A 17049-nucleotide genomic window follows, 5' to 3' on the forward strand; every position below is an offset into this window, starting at 1 on the left:
GAGATGTGCAAGATTTAATAATGAAATATCAATAGAAATCCTGTGCGTATTTAGATGAGATATGAAATTCCATGGAAATTTGATTGATTAATTAATTTTTTTTATTTAATGTCACTACCGAGTTCCTTATCTTCGTATTGATGTTCAAGAATATTCTTCCTCATGAAGCACTATGTAATAGTTTCTGTAATCCTTTGTGTTTGCATGAAGTACAGAAAACTTCTCCTCAAACTTTTCCCGAGCATTGTGATGAGCGTAAGATTGAAAACCTAGTGTGTTGACAACTTCCTCACCTCCGTTGACCTTATCCATATCACAGGGTGTTGTATGTACTTTGCCTTATAATATGTTTCGGGAATCCTTATGTTTAAGTCTGACTGTATTCAGTGTAGGCATTATGATGATTTGCTTATTGGTGTCCGTGCTCCTCGAAGTCAGGCTCAGTCCAAATCTGGCTGGTTCTTTAAACAGCTGATAAACAGGCCTTCATGAGGCATACGGTGTAACCATAACCATTCTGAAATTTACAATGAAAATAATTTTAGTTTTTTTTCAAGGGAAGAAATAATGCAATACTACTCTAAAATAATTCACCTTGTATTTTGGTAGTTCATTTATGTTTGTATCGATTTGTTTACTATTTGATTTATTCATTTTTTTCCTTTCTTTTCTGGTAACAGATATCTTTTGTGTGTGTGTAGTTGAGTGTCCTTTATACTTCTGTAGCGTCTTTCAAAAGGAACTCTCATATTATTTGGAGCTTGATTGTAAAGCAGTGGCTCCTTTAGGCCTGTTCCATATGAATAGATATTTATCTCTGAAGAAGAAGAAGAAGAAGAAGAAGAAGAAGAATGAAGACGAAGAAGAGAAGAAGAGAAGAAGAAGAAGGAGGAGGAGGAGGAGGAGGAGGAGGAGGGTATGTTGGGTCACCATTTGAGAATGTGGACTCACAATTCAATATGGATTTTTTTTCACTGGGAATAGAATTTTGTCTACATTTTAGTGTCTGGGACCCCATTCATAAAAGTAGTAATCTATAGATGATCATTCTTGTGTACAGAAATTAGAACACCACATGGAAACTGTTCCTTTTCCACCGTGATGACTCCTTCAAAATGCACCGTGATGTTGAGGTTAACTAACTGTGTTTATCCCTGGTTGAGATTTGCATTTTACTTGGCTGAACTAGTTCTCGTTATAGTTTCGGCCTTGAGATATAGGTTTTGGAATGTCTCCATGAAGCTTTTACAAAACAGCAGCCAGATGTTGGAAATAAAAAAAAAGAAGAGAGTACGATTAAAGCTGATGAAATGTAAATACTACCAAATAACTTCCATTTCCTTGTCTTCAGAAATAATTTGTAAATAAAGTCAAACAAACGGGATGACCAATGCTATTCTGACTGTGTTACGCCCTCATCTGATCACAAACTCAAGATTGTGAAAGCCAATATTAATTTGCGTTACTCCTTCAGTGAATCAGTCTATATTGTGAAAGCCAATATGGGCCAATAATACTCTCAATAAATATTATAGTAAATCAAATCACTTAGTCAGTCGGTCAAGGCAAAAAGAGGTCACAGTAATCACTTGGTACCGTAGTTATAAAGAGCTTCATTAAAACAATAGTTCTCAACCTGGGGGGTGCGCCCCCCTAGGGGGGCGTCGGCCATTTCCTTTCGAGGCGCGAGTCCAATGGGAAAAATAGAAAATTCTGTTTGTTATTCTGTTAACAAGAGTGAAGAGCTCATATTCAGAAGGTTATGAAAAATTGCAGAAATATTGCTTAATAACGTGAGTTTCCTATTGCTTACTACTCCAGCTGGATTCGTTCGGATCCCAAGTATATTCGGGTCCACGTAATACCTTTGCGAAGCTGCCTTTTAGCTCTCTCTCTCTCTCTCTCTCTCTCTCTCTCTCTCTCTCTCTCTCTCTCTCTCTCTCTTTCTTTTTATCTGGGAGGAAATTTGAAACTCATAGATGCAACGGAGCCGTGCTAATGAAAAAAAGGATGAGAACCACTGGCTTTGAAGGATGACTCACGTCCTCGTTGATGGTTGACGGGCAGGTGTCAACAGCGGAGAGGACTGCCTTTCGAACTGCGTTCGGTGCGTCTGAGAGACTGTCCTCCACCTCACTCCTGATAATCGCCCGGTTGATCTCGCCATCGACGATCTGCGGTGGTTAAGGTTACACTGAGAATATATATATATATATATATATATATATATATATATATATATATATATATATATATATATATATATATATATATATATATATATAAGCGAATCCTGTGGATTCGCTTATTTATGAAGTCACGCGCATCTACTGTGATTTGTTAGCATATATATATATATATATATATATATATATATATATATATATATATATATATATATATATATATAGCAAAGTTATAAACACTGTATCAGTACACTAAAATATTATGTTGTAGGAAGCCCACTATGGAAAATTGAAATGTTTATGATATATATATATATATATATATATATATATATATATATATATATATTATATATATATATATGTATATATGATAAATATATAGAATATATAGTGATATGTATATATATGTGATATATATATATATATATATATATATATATATATATATATATATATATATATATGATATAGTTACCTTTGAAAACTCAATGGTTATTACACTGTATGAGTGAAAGATGTAGAAAATTACGTTATACCTGCTCCTTCCGTGTAGTTGAATTATTGCAGGTAAATCACTACGAACGTATTTGACTTGATTGTTCAAAAAAAATGATATTTGAAATTAACTCACAATGGAAAATCAGTGTTACTTTAAGTTTCTTTTTGAAACAAAATGCTTAAGTAAACAATAAGAAAGCAGTTTGTAGGCTTACTCCCCCGAGTAAGCGAAAAGGGATATAATTGCCCACTTACGTATTCCATCATCTCGAGGGCACACCTTCTGATCTCTGAACCAATCATGGGGTCAGCTTCGCCTGAAAAAAATTGTTTTATAGTATTCATACATACATACATACATACATATATATATATACTATATATATATATATATATATATATATATATATATCTAATAAAAGGAGCCATAAAAACACCAAAATGTAGAGAGAAAAGTACTATATTTCAGAGACTGCTGTCTCTCTCTTCAGGTATATGAATGAGAAAAGTTTACAGAAAAGGTGGTATTTATACCAAGAGATTCGTCCACAAGTAAGCCAATTTAGGTCACCCACGCTGATAATCTTCCTTTAATCTTCTTAAGCGTTGGTTGAATGAACACTGCGTCGACGATGTCCGATGTCCAATTCTCTTTTGAGATGTTCATTACCTGCTTCTCTTTTATTAAGGCCGATTCCATCATTTGACTCTTGTACCGGCAGTTGCTGCTATAATTACACGTGACATATTCCAGTTTTATTCTATGGTTATGTTCATTTATATGGTTGAAAATAGCCGAGTTCTGTTGTCCATACCTAACTGACCGTTTGTGTTGTATTAATCTCTGGGGAAGTGATTTACCTGTAAATCCGATGTAAGATTGGTCACCAGTCCTGGGCATGGGATCTCATATACCCCAGAGTCTTTGGGCGATGTCTTTTGTTGAACGTTAATCATGGGATTGGCTAAGGAGGTATTGGGTAGGTAAATGCAAAAGGGTTGGATTTCCCAAGGGTGTGAGTTACTCTCTTAATCGTCCTCCAGGTGGGAATTTTATTTTATTGTTGGGTGTGTCTCTGGTCTTGTCTTTAGGGGGAGTCGGTAGAAAAATTACGTTTGCTTTTTGAATTGCTTTCTCAATTATATGGTCAGGATACTTTAAAGATGAAAGTTGCTTGCGAATTAGTTCAAATTCTTTTTCCAGGAAATCTGGGGAACAAATTCGTAAGGCTCTTAAGAATAGGTTGCTAGCTACACCTATCTTGATAGTATTGTCATGATAGCTAAAGTAGTTAATATATGAAAGTGAGAACGTTGGTTTTCTGTATATGGTAAATTTGTATTCTGTCGTGTCTCTGATTATTAAAACATCAAGAAAAGGAATTTTGTTGTCTGGAAATCGGACATCGTCGACGCAGTGTTCATTCAACCAACGCTTAAGAAGATTAAAGGAAGATTATCAGCGGGGGTGACCTAAATTGGCTTACTTGTGGACGAATCTCTTGGTATAAATACCACCTTTTCTGTAAACTTTTCTCATTCATATACCTGAAGAGAGAGACAGCAGTCTCTGAAATATAGTACTTTTCTCTCTACATTTTGGTGTTTTTATGGGCTCCTTTTATTAGATGGAATTCTGTTGTTACAGAACATTTTTACCAGTCATATATATATATATATATATATATATAGTATATATATATATATATATATATATATGTATGTATGTATATGAAAGAGTTTAGAGGTTAACAGTTTAAAAAAATTTCAGTCTTGGAATTGTGAATGACAAGGTATGCATGCATATCTGTGTATTTAATATATTTATAAATGGACAGGGTGTCCATAAAGTCTTGCACTGGTATTGGGACTTTATGGACACCATATATATATATAGGATATATATATATATATATATATATATAATATATCTATATATAATACACACACACACACACACACTCTCTAGTCTCTCTCTCTCTCTCTCTCTCTCTCTCACTCTCTCTCTCTCTCTCTCGTCTCCCCCCCAAGGTACCTGGCACAATGTTGGAGTCCCGTTCGTACTTCTTCCTGCAAGCATCGTGACTTCTCTTCCACTTCTCCATTCCCGCCCTCCTGGCCCCTCTGAATTTGGTTGGAGGTACCTCTCGCAAACTCTTGGCCTTCTCGAGGCAGTCCTCGGTCTCTCCAGGGCAGAATTTCTCTGTGCGGAAAGAAAACAAGGTAAATTCTACATACCTTGGAAAAACACATTTGAATCAGGAGGCACTCTTCAAAGCCCAAACATATTTTCAGCGGGAAAATATCCCTGATAACAGTCTTATAGAAAAAAAGATGAGGGAGAGGTGTTTTCCTCACTCGTGAACCGGAAGAGAGGAAAGTGAAGTTACGAGGGGGCGGGGGCGGTGTTTTACTCACTCGTGAACCGGAAAGGGGGAAGATGAAGTTTTACGAAAGGGGGGGGGGGGGGGGGGAGTGGGGGGGGGGGGGGGGGGGGGGGGGGGGGGGGGGGGGGGGGGGCGGCGGTCGGTTGTTTTCCTCACTCGTGAACCGGAAGTGAGGAAGATGAAGTTTAAGGGGGGTGGGGGTTGTTTTCCTCACTCGTGAACCGGAAGAGGGGAAGGTGAACTTTCAGAGTCATACTGCCGAAGTGGCATGAGCATTGACATCACCTTCAAATAAAGTGACTCTTGTCGACGCTGGAAGTTTGTTGACAGTAACGATTGAAACTGATGTTAGTTGTATTGCTATAGTAAATTCACATCACCCGTGCATCTGATATCTATCCAGTCCCTTACGACGCTTTTGACTGGCTGTTGATAAGCCAGTCACCGGGCTGAAAACCAGTATCCCTCAGGAGAAGTGGAACATACATCCTGCCCATGTGAACTCTCTTGAGAGACAGAGTTTCCAGCCTTGTGATTGGCTTATCAACAACCAATTCGGAGCGTCGCCTAGACATCAGATGCACGGGTGATGTGAATCTACTATAGTATTAAAAATAAGAGAACGATACTTGTCGACAATGCAATCTTCAAACGGTCGTGTTTCTAGTGTAGGATTTGTCTCGCTGAATGTACCAACTGAATATCTTCATCTGGGCGCCGTCTAAGAGCCTTCATGAGGAATAAATAAGCTCGTCACTCAGGCATATCTCGCGCATCGGCGAGGTTTACGGGCAGCTTTATGAGCAAGAGCCCGTGCTGGCATAAGCTCAGCATTAATCTAAAACAACAATCAAGGATCGAATGAACACGACTTACCCAGGTGAATGTTTCCTTCTTCACTGGATTCCTGACTGTGCTCGTGGCCGTTTTCCGAAGGGGCCGCCGACGCTATGCACGCGACCGTCGTGGCTACTATAAGCCAAGTGGGGAACGGTTTGGCTCTCATTCTGGTACGTAGTAAGAGATGCTGCTGCTGCTGCTGCTGAGCCCTTCGTCGGTGACTGCAGGAGGAGATCGGGGAGTCCAGAGTTGGTCCAGGGGCCTGAGATAACACCAAATGCGCCTGCGCCGTCGCACGACCGAAGCTTTTATAGGGAGTTTCCGACTGGAGACTTTATTTCATTACTGTCTGTGGTCTTTCCGGTCGCATTGCGAGCGGGACTGCGTTTACTTGCAGCCAATAGTCAGGATGCATTGTTGCACTGGATTAAATGGACTGAAAACTGAGGGTGGTGTCTTCTTGTTCATCTTTGTCCGCTCAAAAACATCCGCTGATTATGCAATTTCAAAATTGCAATTGCAGATTATCCCAGTGGGACACTTTGGGGTAGAATTCACCTAAGCTTGGCACAGAAGAACATTATATATATATATATATATATATATATATATATATATATATATATATATATATAGTACTGGTAATCTTCTTAGGCACGAAGATATAGTAATTCGGTTGTATTCCACATAGGAAAATGAAAAAAAGGTATATCTCGAAAATGCCCAACAGTTTCGTCCTCCAATGGACCTCTTCTTGGAGCGTTTATTAAGGAAAGAGATAAAGTTTACAGTGCATGCGGCCAAGAAGGCCTAAAATGTTTTTAAACATACAGTTACCAAAAACTAGCAGTTTGAGCTACAAACTATTCAGCAGTAAAATAACAATAAAAAACAAAAAAAGAATAGCAGTTGAGCAAATGAAAAATACCAAAATACCTAACGAGGTAATACATCCATTTGAAACAGCATAACATTACAGTACATATTAACAAGCCTATACTATATGATAGTTAATGGATAACATTATCCAATTTGTACTGACGTTTCATGACATGTAAGATAAAAGGATCTAATTTATACAAACCAGGCGATAAATTAAAATTTTTTCCTTTGCTGTGAACAATGCAAGCTGTCTCTATCAAATTTCTTTCAATAAAACCTGTGCTCTTAACAAAATCATTTGACCCGAGCCAGTCAATCGGTGCATTACATAAACTACTATGAACACATAAAGCATTGCTCGTATTATTTGTTCGTCTATTATATTTATGATTTAAAATGCGTTTTTCGAGTGTCTTCCCAGATTGTCCTATATAAAACTACCGCACTTGCATGGGATCTTATATATGACTCCTTCATTGTTCTCCCGGACTATTATGAATTAAAGTTTTTCCAATGGTGCTAGGATATGAAAAGTTGTACTAAAACCAAGTAACTTTAGGGGGTAGACTATAGATTCTAATGTCGGATGAGGTCCATTGGAGGACGAAACTGTTGGGCAATTTTCTGAGATATACCTTTTTTCATTTTCCTATGTGGAATACAACCGAATATATATATATATATATATATATATATATATATATTATATCTATATATAATATATATATATACTGATATATATAATATATATATATATATATATATATATATATATAGGTGCTTCAGAAGGTGTCCATGATACAACGATTAAAAGGAAGGAATCAAGTTTTATTTCCAACGAAACGTTTCGCACATAAAACTTCTGTGCATCATCAGTCTGTAAAAGAGCAAAGAGACACATAAATAACATTCAATGATAAAAAGGAACTCACAAATATATTAAAAATAGTCTTAAAAATTAAAAATCAAAAGTAAAAACAAACAAAGGTAGAGAGAGAGAACAAACCCAAACACAAACCGTCCATAATGTAGAGAGAAGAGGAATGACTAAAAACCAGTTGACGAAGACGACGTCAACTATGCCAGGTATAGAGTTGCTGAGGAGGTATTGCTATTGAGTGAAGGAACAAGTTTCTTAATGTATAACGACTCGAGGGTAGTTAGATGGTCAGGATTTTTGACATAATCTATTATTTTGAATTGTTCTTTTTTTATTTCAATTTTGCAATTAGAAGCGTGGTTCCTGATATTGGAAAATTCAGGCTGTTTTTATTTTTCTGACCAGTACGGAAGCTGAAACCCAAATGGCTACAATATCTGACCCTCAGCAGCCTCCGAGTCGATCCAACGTAAGAGCCCGGACATCCAGGGCAAATAAATTTATATATGACGTTGGATCTCATGAAGGGCTGAAGGCGGTCTTTAAAGTTAAAGAAGGAGCCAATTGTACATGGATTATTTGTTATAAGTTTGACTCTGAGACAAGGAATCTCTTGTTCAATAATTCGTGCGAGATTGGACGAGAATTTGAAGTCAGGCAAATATGGGATAGTTGCATAAAACAGTTTCTTAAGAAACATCAAAATTAGACAATGGTGGATGAAAGAATTTGGCAAGTATTTGATTGATCATTCTTAGAACTATTTCTTGTGGGAATGAATTGGACTTGAAAAAGCTTAATAAAAACAAAAACGGATCTCATCATGCAAAAATCTTCCAAGAAGATGAATATTTTTCAGGGCTCTATTGACTAATGTGTGAATGGTATTAAGTTTAAAAGATCGTTGACATGAGCTATAAAAATTATTAGTTAGTCCTGTAAAGGTACGTTTTCTGTAAACGGACGTGGCAAATTCGGAATTGGTTCTTGTTATTTTCAAATCCAGGTAAGGTAAAATTCCCATCATTTTCGACTTCCATTGTAAAATTAATATTTGGATGGAATATTGTTAATGAAATCTAAAAAACAAAGAACATGCCAAGGGTGTTGAAATAATGCAAAGGTATCATCAACGTATCTACGGTAAAGTGAAGGTTTGAAGTTGAGATCACACTGGTTTAAAAATTTCGATTCTAAGTCAGACATAAAAAAAATGGCAAAAATTGGGCCTAGAGGAGATCCCATGGCAACTCCATCGACCTGCGAATAGAGTCGCTTATTAAATATGAACATCGAGTCTTGCACAGCAAGATCGAGTAATTGTTTAAAAAATAGTTCGGTTAAAACCATGAAAGATTGTGTTCATCATTAATAAAAATTTTGGTTCAGTATAATATTAATCGTCTCATTAAGTGGAACGTTTGTGAAGAGAGATTACACATCAAAACTGACCATATAATAGTCCCCAACTGTCTAGTGATTATTTGTTGAATCTCTCTTCACAAACGTTCCACTTAATGGACGATTTAATATTATACTGAACAAGATTTTTATTAATGATGACACAATCTTTCATGGTTTTTAACCGAACTATTTAAACAATTACTCGATCTTGCTGTGCAAGACTCGATGTTCATATTTAATAAGCGACTCTATTCGCAGGTCGATGGAGTTGCCATGGGATCTCCTCCATCCCAATTTTTGCCATTTTTTTTATGTCTGACTTAGAATCGAAATTTTTAAACCAGTGTGATCTCAACTTCAAACCTTCACTTTACCGTAGATACGTTGATGATACCTTTGCATTATTTCAACACCCTTGGCAATGTTCTTTGTTTTTAGATTTCATTAACAATATTCATCCAAATATTAATTTTACAATGGAAGTCGAAAATGAGGGAATTTTACCTTACCTGGATTTGAAAATAACAAGACCAATTCCGAATTTGCCACGTCCGTTTACAGAAAAACGTACCTTTACAGGACTAACTAATAATTTTTATAGCTCATGTCAACGATCTTTTAAACTTAATACATTCACACATTAGTCAATAGAGCCTGAAATATTTCATCTTCTTGGAAGATTTTTCATGATGAGATCACGTTTTTATTAAGCTTTTTCAAGTCCAATTCATTCCCACAAGAAATAGTTCCAAGAATGATCAATCAAATACTTGCCAAATTCTTTCATCCACCATTGCCTAATTTTGATGTTCCTAAGAAACTGTTTTATGCAACTATCCCATATTTGCCTGACTTCAAATTCTCGTCCAATCTCGCACGAATTATTGAACAAGAGATTCCTTGTCTCAGAGTCAAACTTATAACAAATAATCCATGTACAATTGGCTCCTTCTTTAACTTTAAAGACCGCCTTCAGCCCTTCATGAGATCCAACGTCATATATAAATTTATTTGCCCTGGATGTCCGGGCTCTTACGTTGGATCGACTCGGAGGCTGCTGAGGGTCAGATATTGTGTAGCCATCTGGGTTTTGGCAGCTTCCGTACTGGGTCAGAAAATAAAACAGCCAGAATTTTCCAATATCAGGACCACGACCTCTAATTGCAAAATTGAAATAAATAAAAGAACAATTCAAAATAATAGATTATGTCAAAAATCCTGACCATCTAACTACCCTCGAGTCGTTTATACATTAAGAAAACTTGTTCCTTCACTCAATAGCAATACCTCCTCAGCAACTCTATACCTGGCATAGTTGACGTCGTCTTCGTCAACTGGTTTTTTTAGTCATTCCATCTTCTCTCTACATTATGGACATTTGGTGTTTGGGTTGTTCTCTCTCTCTTTACCTTTGTTTGTTTTTACTTTGATTTTTAATTTTTAAGACTATTTTAATATTTGTGAGTTCCTTTTTTATCATTGAATGTTATTTATGTGTCTCTTTGCTCTTTTACAGACTGATGATGCACAGAAGTTTTATGTGCGAAACGTTTCGTTGGAATAAACTTGATTCTTTTTAATCGTTGTATCATGGACACCTTCTGAAGCTCCTATATATTTTTATTTAACTGAGCCTCTATATATATATATATATATATATATATATATATATATATATATATATATGTATATATATATAGATATATATATATATAGATATATATATATATATATATCTATATATAGGAGAGAGAGAGCAGAGAGAGAGAGAGAGAGAGAGAGAGAAGTTATATGCATTTTATATATATATATATATATATATTATATATATATATATATAGATATATATATATATATATAGAACTGAATCACGAAAAATTGGGACCTGGTGAATATATAAATAAAGGCAAAAGCCGCGAAGGAAAGTGAATCAATGGAGTACCGCTGCAAGGCCTTTCGACCCTCGTCCTTTACTAAGCTTAGTAAAGAAGAGAGAGAGAGAGAGAGAGAGAGAGAGAGAGAGAGAGAGCGTAGCACTGGTATGCATTAGTGATCACGTTGTATGATGGAATTCAAAACTACAGCCATGAACTGTCAAGTTAGGGCCCCGTTCATCAATCATCCTCTAATGCGTATCCTGTTGCGTTTCCTCCCGTTCACCTCTGCCAATGACAATTCTCCTTTTTTTTTTTCCTTTTTTTTTTTTAGATAAATTCTAGCTATTGGTTACGAAGTCCTTTATCAGGAGAGTAAAATTCAAGCTGTCATATTAGAGGTGTTGGACTCTCTCTCTCTCTCTCTCAACCACATTGACGTAAATGGTAGTTGAGATATACATATACAGTATATATACATATACTGTATGTATATATGTGTACGTATGTATGTATGTATATATATATATATATATATATATATATATATATATATATATATATATATATACAGTGAATCCTTTCTTTTGGGATTTTAATTCATGCAGGCTGTTTCAAGGAATCCCCTGCTATAACGTAGTAATTAACTTGTCACGAGGAAGACCTTGTTGTAAAATGAGAAACGTAGTTTGAACTCTTTGCGTAATAGTGGGTTGGATATCTATAGAATCACATCGTCGCCCTATACCAAATATCCAAGCTGAGCTGGGAGCTTCTTGGTGCATTAAGATTTTCCTCTATAGTTGATTTTAGTCTTCTGTGAGCAGCACTAATATGCAGTCGATATGTTTTGCGGTCGAACTTCCTCACACCCTGAGGATGTGTAATTGGAACTTCATAAGTTCAAGCGAACATGCAGTGCATGACTACCCTAGTACAATTCTCCTTGTTTTGTTAATAATTTATTTAAATTTTCATCTGTTTACTCATTAATTCGTTAATTTACTTTTAATATTTTAATAAGTGATCTCTCCTTTCTGTATTAACCATTACCTTCTATTACTTCTTTCTAATGAACAACATTTTCTTTGGATTATTGAATTTCAAATCAGTGGCCCCTTTGGTGGGCTTGTTCCATATGATAGGTTCCCTCTAATTTATCTAGATTTGTACGGGTGTTCCACTTGTTTTGTGTGTTTTCTAATCACTACGATGCCTAACAACCCTATCCATGCATCTGTATAAATACAGACGTCCACTGCGTAAGCGCATATTCACTGTTTAATATGATTTGTTACGTAAAGGATTAATAATCACCCAAAATGATAACATTAACTCAGTATATGATTATGATATTTCAATAGAACTTCTGGAAACAGAAACTCAAAGATAAAAAGTCGCAGTAGCGAAATCTCAATGATGTAGATAATTTCTGTAAAAAAGTAAGATTAAGAATGTCTCGTAACTTCAGCCACAGGAATAACGAAATTCGACCTGCAAAGGAAACACTCAGTTACTCCAAATGAATAAAAAATTGTACTTAGCTTGCTTTTGTGGGAAGTCACGGTGTTCCGATAATGACACACGGCCTTGGTCCTCCTTCTGTTTTTAGCGGATGACCTGGTTTGGCTTCAGTTTTCCCCGTGCGTGTTGTTTGGATGAGTCGAGCCCTTGAAGATCCGATGCTGCAGATGCGTTCGGTGTTTTGTTTCTTGAAGTGCCGGAAACGCTCACTAACGATGTTTTCTTGAATGATTCTAATGAGAGACGAAGCTTGCGTTGCCGTAGGAAAAAGACACGTTGGGTTTGTTTCTTGAAGTTATTCACTACTGAAATTACTCACTAAACGATGATACTAAGTTGCTTGAAGAATCTCTTGCTTTCGTCGTCGTTGACTTCTGATATACATTGTTCATTATTCTGGCTTTTCTTCGGAGGACGTTGTAGAGTTCTTCTGTTAATCTGCTACCACTATTAGGGCTGTTGCCTCGTATAATAAGGCGCCCTATGAGGTAATGTTAGACTTGCGATAATCTTACGCTAAGTCGGTTGGTATTGCACTTCCATATTCATTGGAGTGTCTTGGGGTTTGTAGATCACTTACAAAGTCGGTATTATCTTCTTTGGTTATGACGACGATGTGTTAAACTCATGATGATTTCTTTCGGATGTGAGGTTCTTAGTAGAAAACACGAAGTACAAAAAAATACTTATATTCTCTGAGATTACATGGTGAAGATCAAGTAGGATTGTACAGGTCTTCTAATGACGATAGCTTGATCACTTCTGCCAATGATGATGGCTAATTCCATTCTGTTCTGTTCTTTACATGATAAGCTTAGGTAAAGAGGTACAGGTCTGCCAATGATGATGGCTAACTCTATTCTCTTCCGTCTACCATCTCGGTTACAAGTCACAAAGGAAGCAGACAGTAGCTCGAACATATGAACATGCTTACAAAATGAGACACATTACTAATCACGTAGGCCATTTGAATTATAGGTCGCGGTAGTTGTCTCAAGCAGGGAGCTTGGACTAATGTTTCAAAACAAATGAATGAAAACAAACAGGTGACGGCACGTCATCTTGCCTACATACTTTATCGTCTCTGGTCTGATCACATTCCTGCAAGCAATCTTGGTTGACCTCTTTAGTTTTTTAGAACTTGTTTTGATATATATGGACTAACATTTCCCTATTTTTATTTTATTTATTTAGGTCCACTTTACCATAAAAGCTCGGTCAGCTACCTAAACCAACTACTGAATATTACTCAAGCTTGACTTGCATTTGACTTATAGGAGTGTGATACAGACACTATGTGAATATATATAGATAAATAGAAAATTCTTATAAGTAAAAAAAAATTCATGGTGTACACAAATACAGATTCAAGTAATAAGATATAAAACATAATGATATTGGTAAATAATAGTGATCACGTGATATATACTGATACAGTTTTTCACTTCATCTCTTTAAGATACATATGCTACAGAAAAATACTAATCCGTGACTCTGATTTAATCGCATAGAATAAGATTAACATGAAAAAAAAATCATATTGTATCTGATAAAAATTTCACATATGAATTGATAAAATTATTAATGTTTATGCTGATTGATTCGTTGATTTTTATGCTAACTGTTATATATCTGCAATTATTGGTAAGATAAAAGGTAACAGATTGATTATAGGCTACCTGATTTGTTTATACATATGTATATGGATTCATATAATTATGATTAATATAGTGCACTTTAAATAGATTCCTATTGCGTACACGCAAATATATATTTCGATTCTGTTATTTATGACATATATAGGATACATGATCATATATATAGGATACATGACCGAGGTTATACTACTTCACATTTAACTAGCGTTCTAACCACTTTTCGTCCATTACACAGTTCCAGACAACCACCTATAGCCAAATGAAATGGCCAATTCCAAATGGCTAAAACAAGGGGAAAATTGCCTGGGCGGGGTCCAACGTTCTATTTTGCGCTCATACTTGTTCTCTGCATCCTAAGCCACACGAATAAGTTCGTGATGAATAAAATTACCCCCAGCACGAGTCCTTCGCCAGCAACGTAGAGTTGAATATCCTTCTGGTCGTAATTGTCGGAAGTATGTCCCTTTTGTAGTCAATTTCCGACAGCTGCCGGAGCGTTCCGCATTAAAAACGAGATTAACGACGGGATACGGTGCGGGTCGAAGAAGTCCATGATGGTGCTTATTCCTTTCACATTGTGGCGGTTGTACTCGACTGCTGTCGTCCGCAGCGACGAACAATTTTTTTTGAAGTTGCGATGTGAAAACTCTCGTAATGCAGGATACTGTAACCAGGTTCTATTAATCAGCCTGCAAGTGAAATTATACTTGTCACAAGGGCAAAGTGAATTCAGACAACATCAAATACAGGAAGGAGAATTCGTTAAGAACAGACTTAACCCCCACATGAATTCGCTGATTATTTTATGGAATTTTAAGGAAAATTAAAAAAGTCAGCTGTACAAACTTTTTTATCCATGGCATTAACAATGAGTGAACTATCCAGTCTATGATGACTGTAAAAATATCCATAATTATAAAAAATAAAACAGATATCAATACGAATCCCAAAGAAAATTCGATATTACTGGTAGATAAGTTACTAGACAAAGAAGTGGAAAACGGAGCTATTTGTAAGATTGCCAGACAACATAAGAGTCAACAAAGAGAATATTAATCTTGATTCTGTATTTCTCTATGCTAACTGAAATTAAGTTGTGATAAAATCCGATCCTAACAAAAGTTTCATATTCAATTTTCTCGCGCGCATCCTCTGAGGTTAATTTTAAACTTTATTAATAGGCAGGCGATGCAAGGAAAGAACCCACTATGTAACTAATTTCTATATAAACTTTGGGTTTTTCAAGAAAGTGTGACATTTTCCCATGAATGTGATTTACTTGAATTGTCATAGACTAAATGTTGCAAGTAAATATTTCATATCTATAACTTGATACTTTCTAAATGTCTGTTTACCAATGTCTTAAGCTGAATTATTGACTCTAATTGTCTATGAGGTTCAGAAAAAAATTAATTCATTTTGATGTTATAGAAAATCTATTTGCTTATTTTTTTTGTTCTATTAATTTTTAAAATGATTGCCAGTCCACACGGATAAGAATATGGTTATGCTATGTATGTCATCATGACCCATGAACTACATGTGAAGTTCATGAGCTAAGCATTCCTCTCTCCAGTCAACCTGCTTCGCAAGCGGTTTATTGAGGTTAAAAAGAACAATGATGAGTCGGCAGAAGCGCCATGCACCTTCAGAACTGATGACGTCGTACTGGCAGGAGATTGCTCTCAGCCAGCTAAGAGTTACGTTACTTGCTGTAATAAATACGACTTTAGTATAAGTTTTTTTATACTCGACCCACACGAGAAGAATGTCTGAAAAAAAAAAAAACAGTACCAAAATGAACAATATATTAGCTTCATGTTGAAAAATCTGCATGATTGTAAATAAATGTAATTATGTTAAAGTAGATATTCCTTATTCAAACTAATGAAAAGGGTTTTCATACAAATTCTATATATATTATTTGCCCTGTATAAGATTCATATAGGATTACTTCCATAGATATATACATTTTCACTTCTAGACTTCCTGACTGTAAAATCTCTTTTATTTTATTTTATTTATTTATTTATTTATTTATTATTTATTTTTCATTGACTACTAATATAAATCACCGGGACAGACAATATGTCAGTAGGTTTTGATATGTGTTTGAACTTTTAGCTTATTTGTCATTACTAAAGCGTTAAGTTAGAGTTCAATCTTTACGCATATATATTTGGATATTAATTAACCTATGGTTACGTTTTGCTTATTGATTTTATCGTGATTCCTTTTTTTTTTTGTTATAATTTGTAACTCTTCCGACTTCTTACGGAGTGTATTATATCGACTCCACTTGTATCCATTATTTATTAATTTTTTATATTTATTTATTTATATATTTTTATTTTTATATATATTTGATAAATTAATGGTTGGCTTGAATATTGTAGAAAAGTGTTCTAGCGGCGTACCGTATAAGGCTACTTGCGGTATCATTTCTACAGATACAAGATATGAATGATAAAGGTATTTAAAACCGCGAGAACCGCTATAATCCAGTTCGGATCCAATATCACGAATGTAACTCGTAAGACATTGACACTTTTTTATTTATCCGTATTCTACCAAAACGATTGACTCTGGGTGATAAAATATATTATTGGTTTTCTTAATGGAAAGGAATTCACACAACGAGTTAAGGAGATTATTATGATTTACACACCCGAGTCAGATTATCAGTGTTGAATTCCATGTTTACTGATTTAGCACTCATAAATATTCCTAGCGCACTCATTTGCGGTGTTTGTTTTTAGTGCTATTAATTCTATATAACGTGTCAAGGCGACTATTAACACTAAGAGGTGTTTATTTCCTCTGTCAGACTCGTAATTCTGTTAATAATTCTACGTGTATTCTTTCATTGATTGATTTGGCACGGGATAGGCCCTTAAACTGACAGGTGTCTTA

General features: G+C 35.5%; 2 protein-coding genes across 2 annotated transcripts in view; one reads left to right on the forward strand and one right to left on the reverse strand.

Moving 5' to 3' along the window:
- LOC135210085 (low-density lipoprotein receptor-related protein 4-like) overlaps positions 1-17049 on the forward strand; it is a 471815-nt gene that overhangs the window by 143415 nt on the left and 311351 nt on the right. The gene's annotated exons all lie outside the window — the stretch shown is intronic.
- LOC135209901 (uncharacterized) overlaps positions 1-17049 on the reverse strand; it is a 27705-nt gene continuing 10656 nt past the window's right edge. The window contains exons 4-9 of the mRNA XM_064242642.1: positions 10117-10185; positions 5951-6219; positions 4723-4890; positions 2943-3004; positions 2043-2174; positions 1-517 (exon numbers count right to left, since the gene is read on the reverse strand). Of these exons, the coding sequence (XP_064098712.1) occupies positions 464-517; positions 2043-2174; positions 2943-3004; positions 4723-4890; positions 5951-6219; positions 10117-10185 (754 nt within the window). The 3' untranslated portion in view covers positions 1-463. The remainder of the gene's footprint in view (positions 518-2042; positions 2175-2942; positions 3005-4722; positions 4891-5950; positions 6220-10116; positions 10186-17049) is intronic.

The sequence above is a fragment of the Macrobrachium nipponense genome, chromosome 39, assembly GCF_015104395.2.
Source record: "Macrobrachium nipponense isolate FS-2020 chromosome 39, ASM1510439v2, whole genome shotgun sequence".
Classification (NCBI taxonomy): Eukaryota; Metazoa; Arthropoda; class Malacostraca; order Decapoda; family Palaemonidae; genus Macrobrachium; species Macrobrachium nipponense.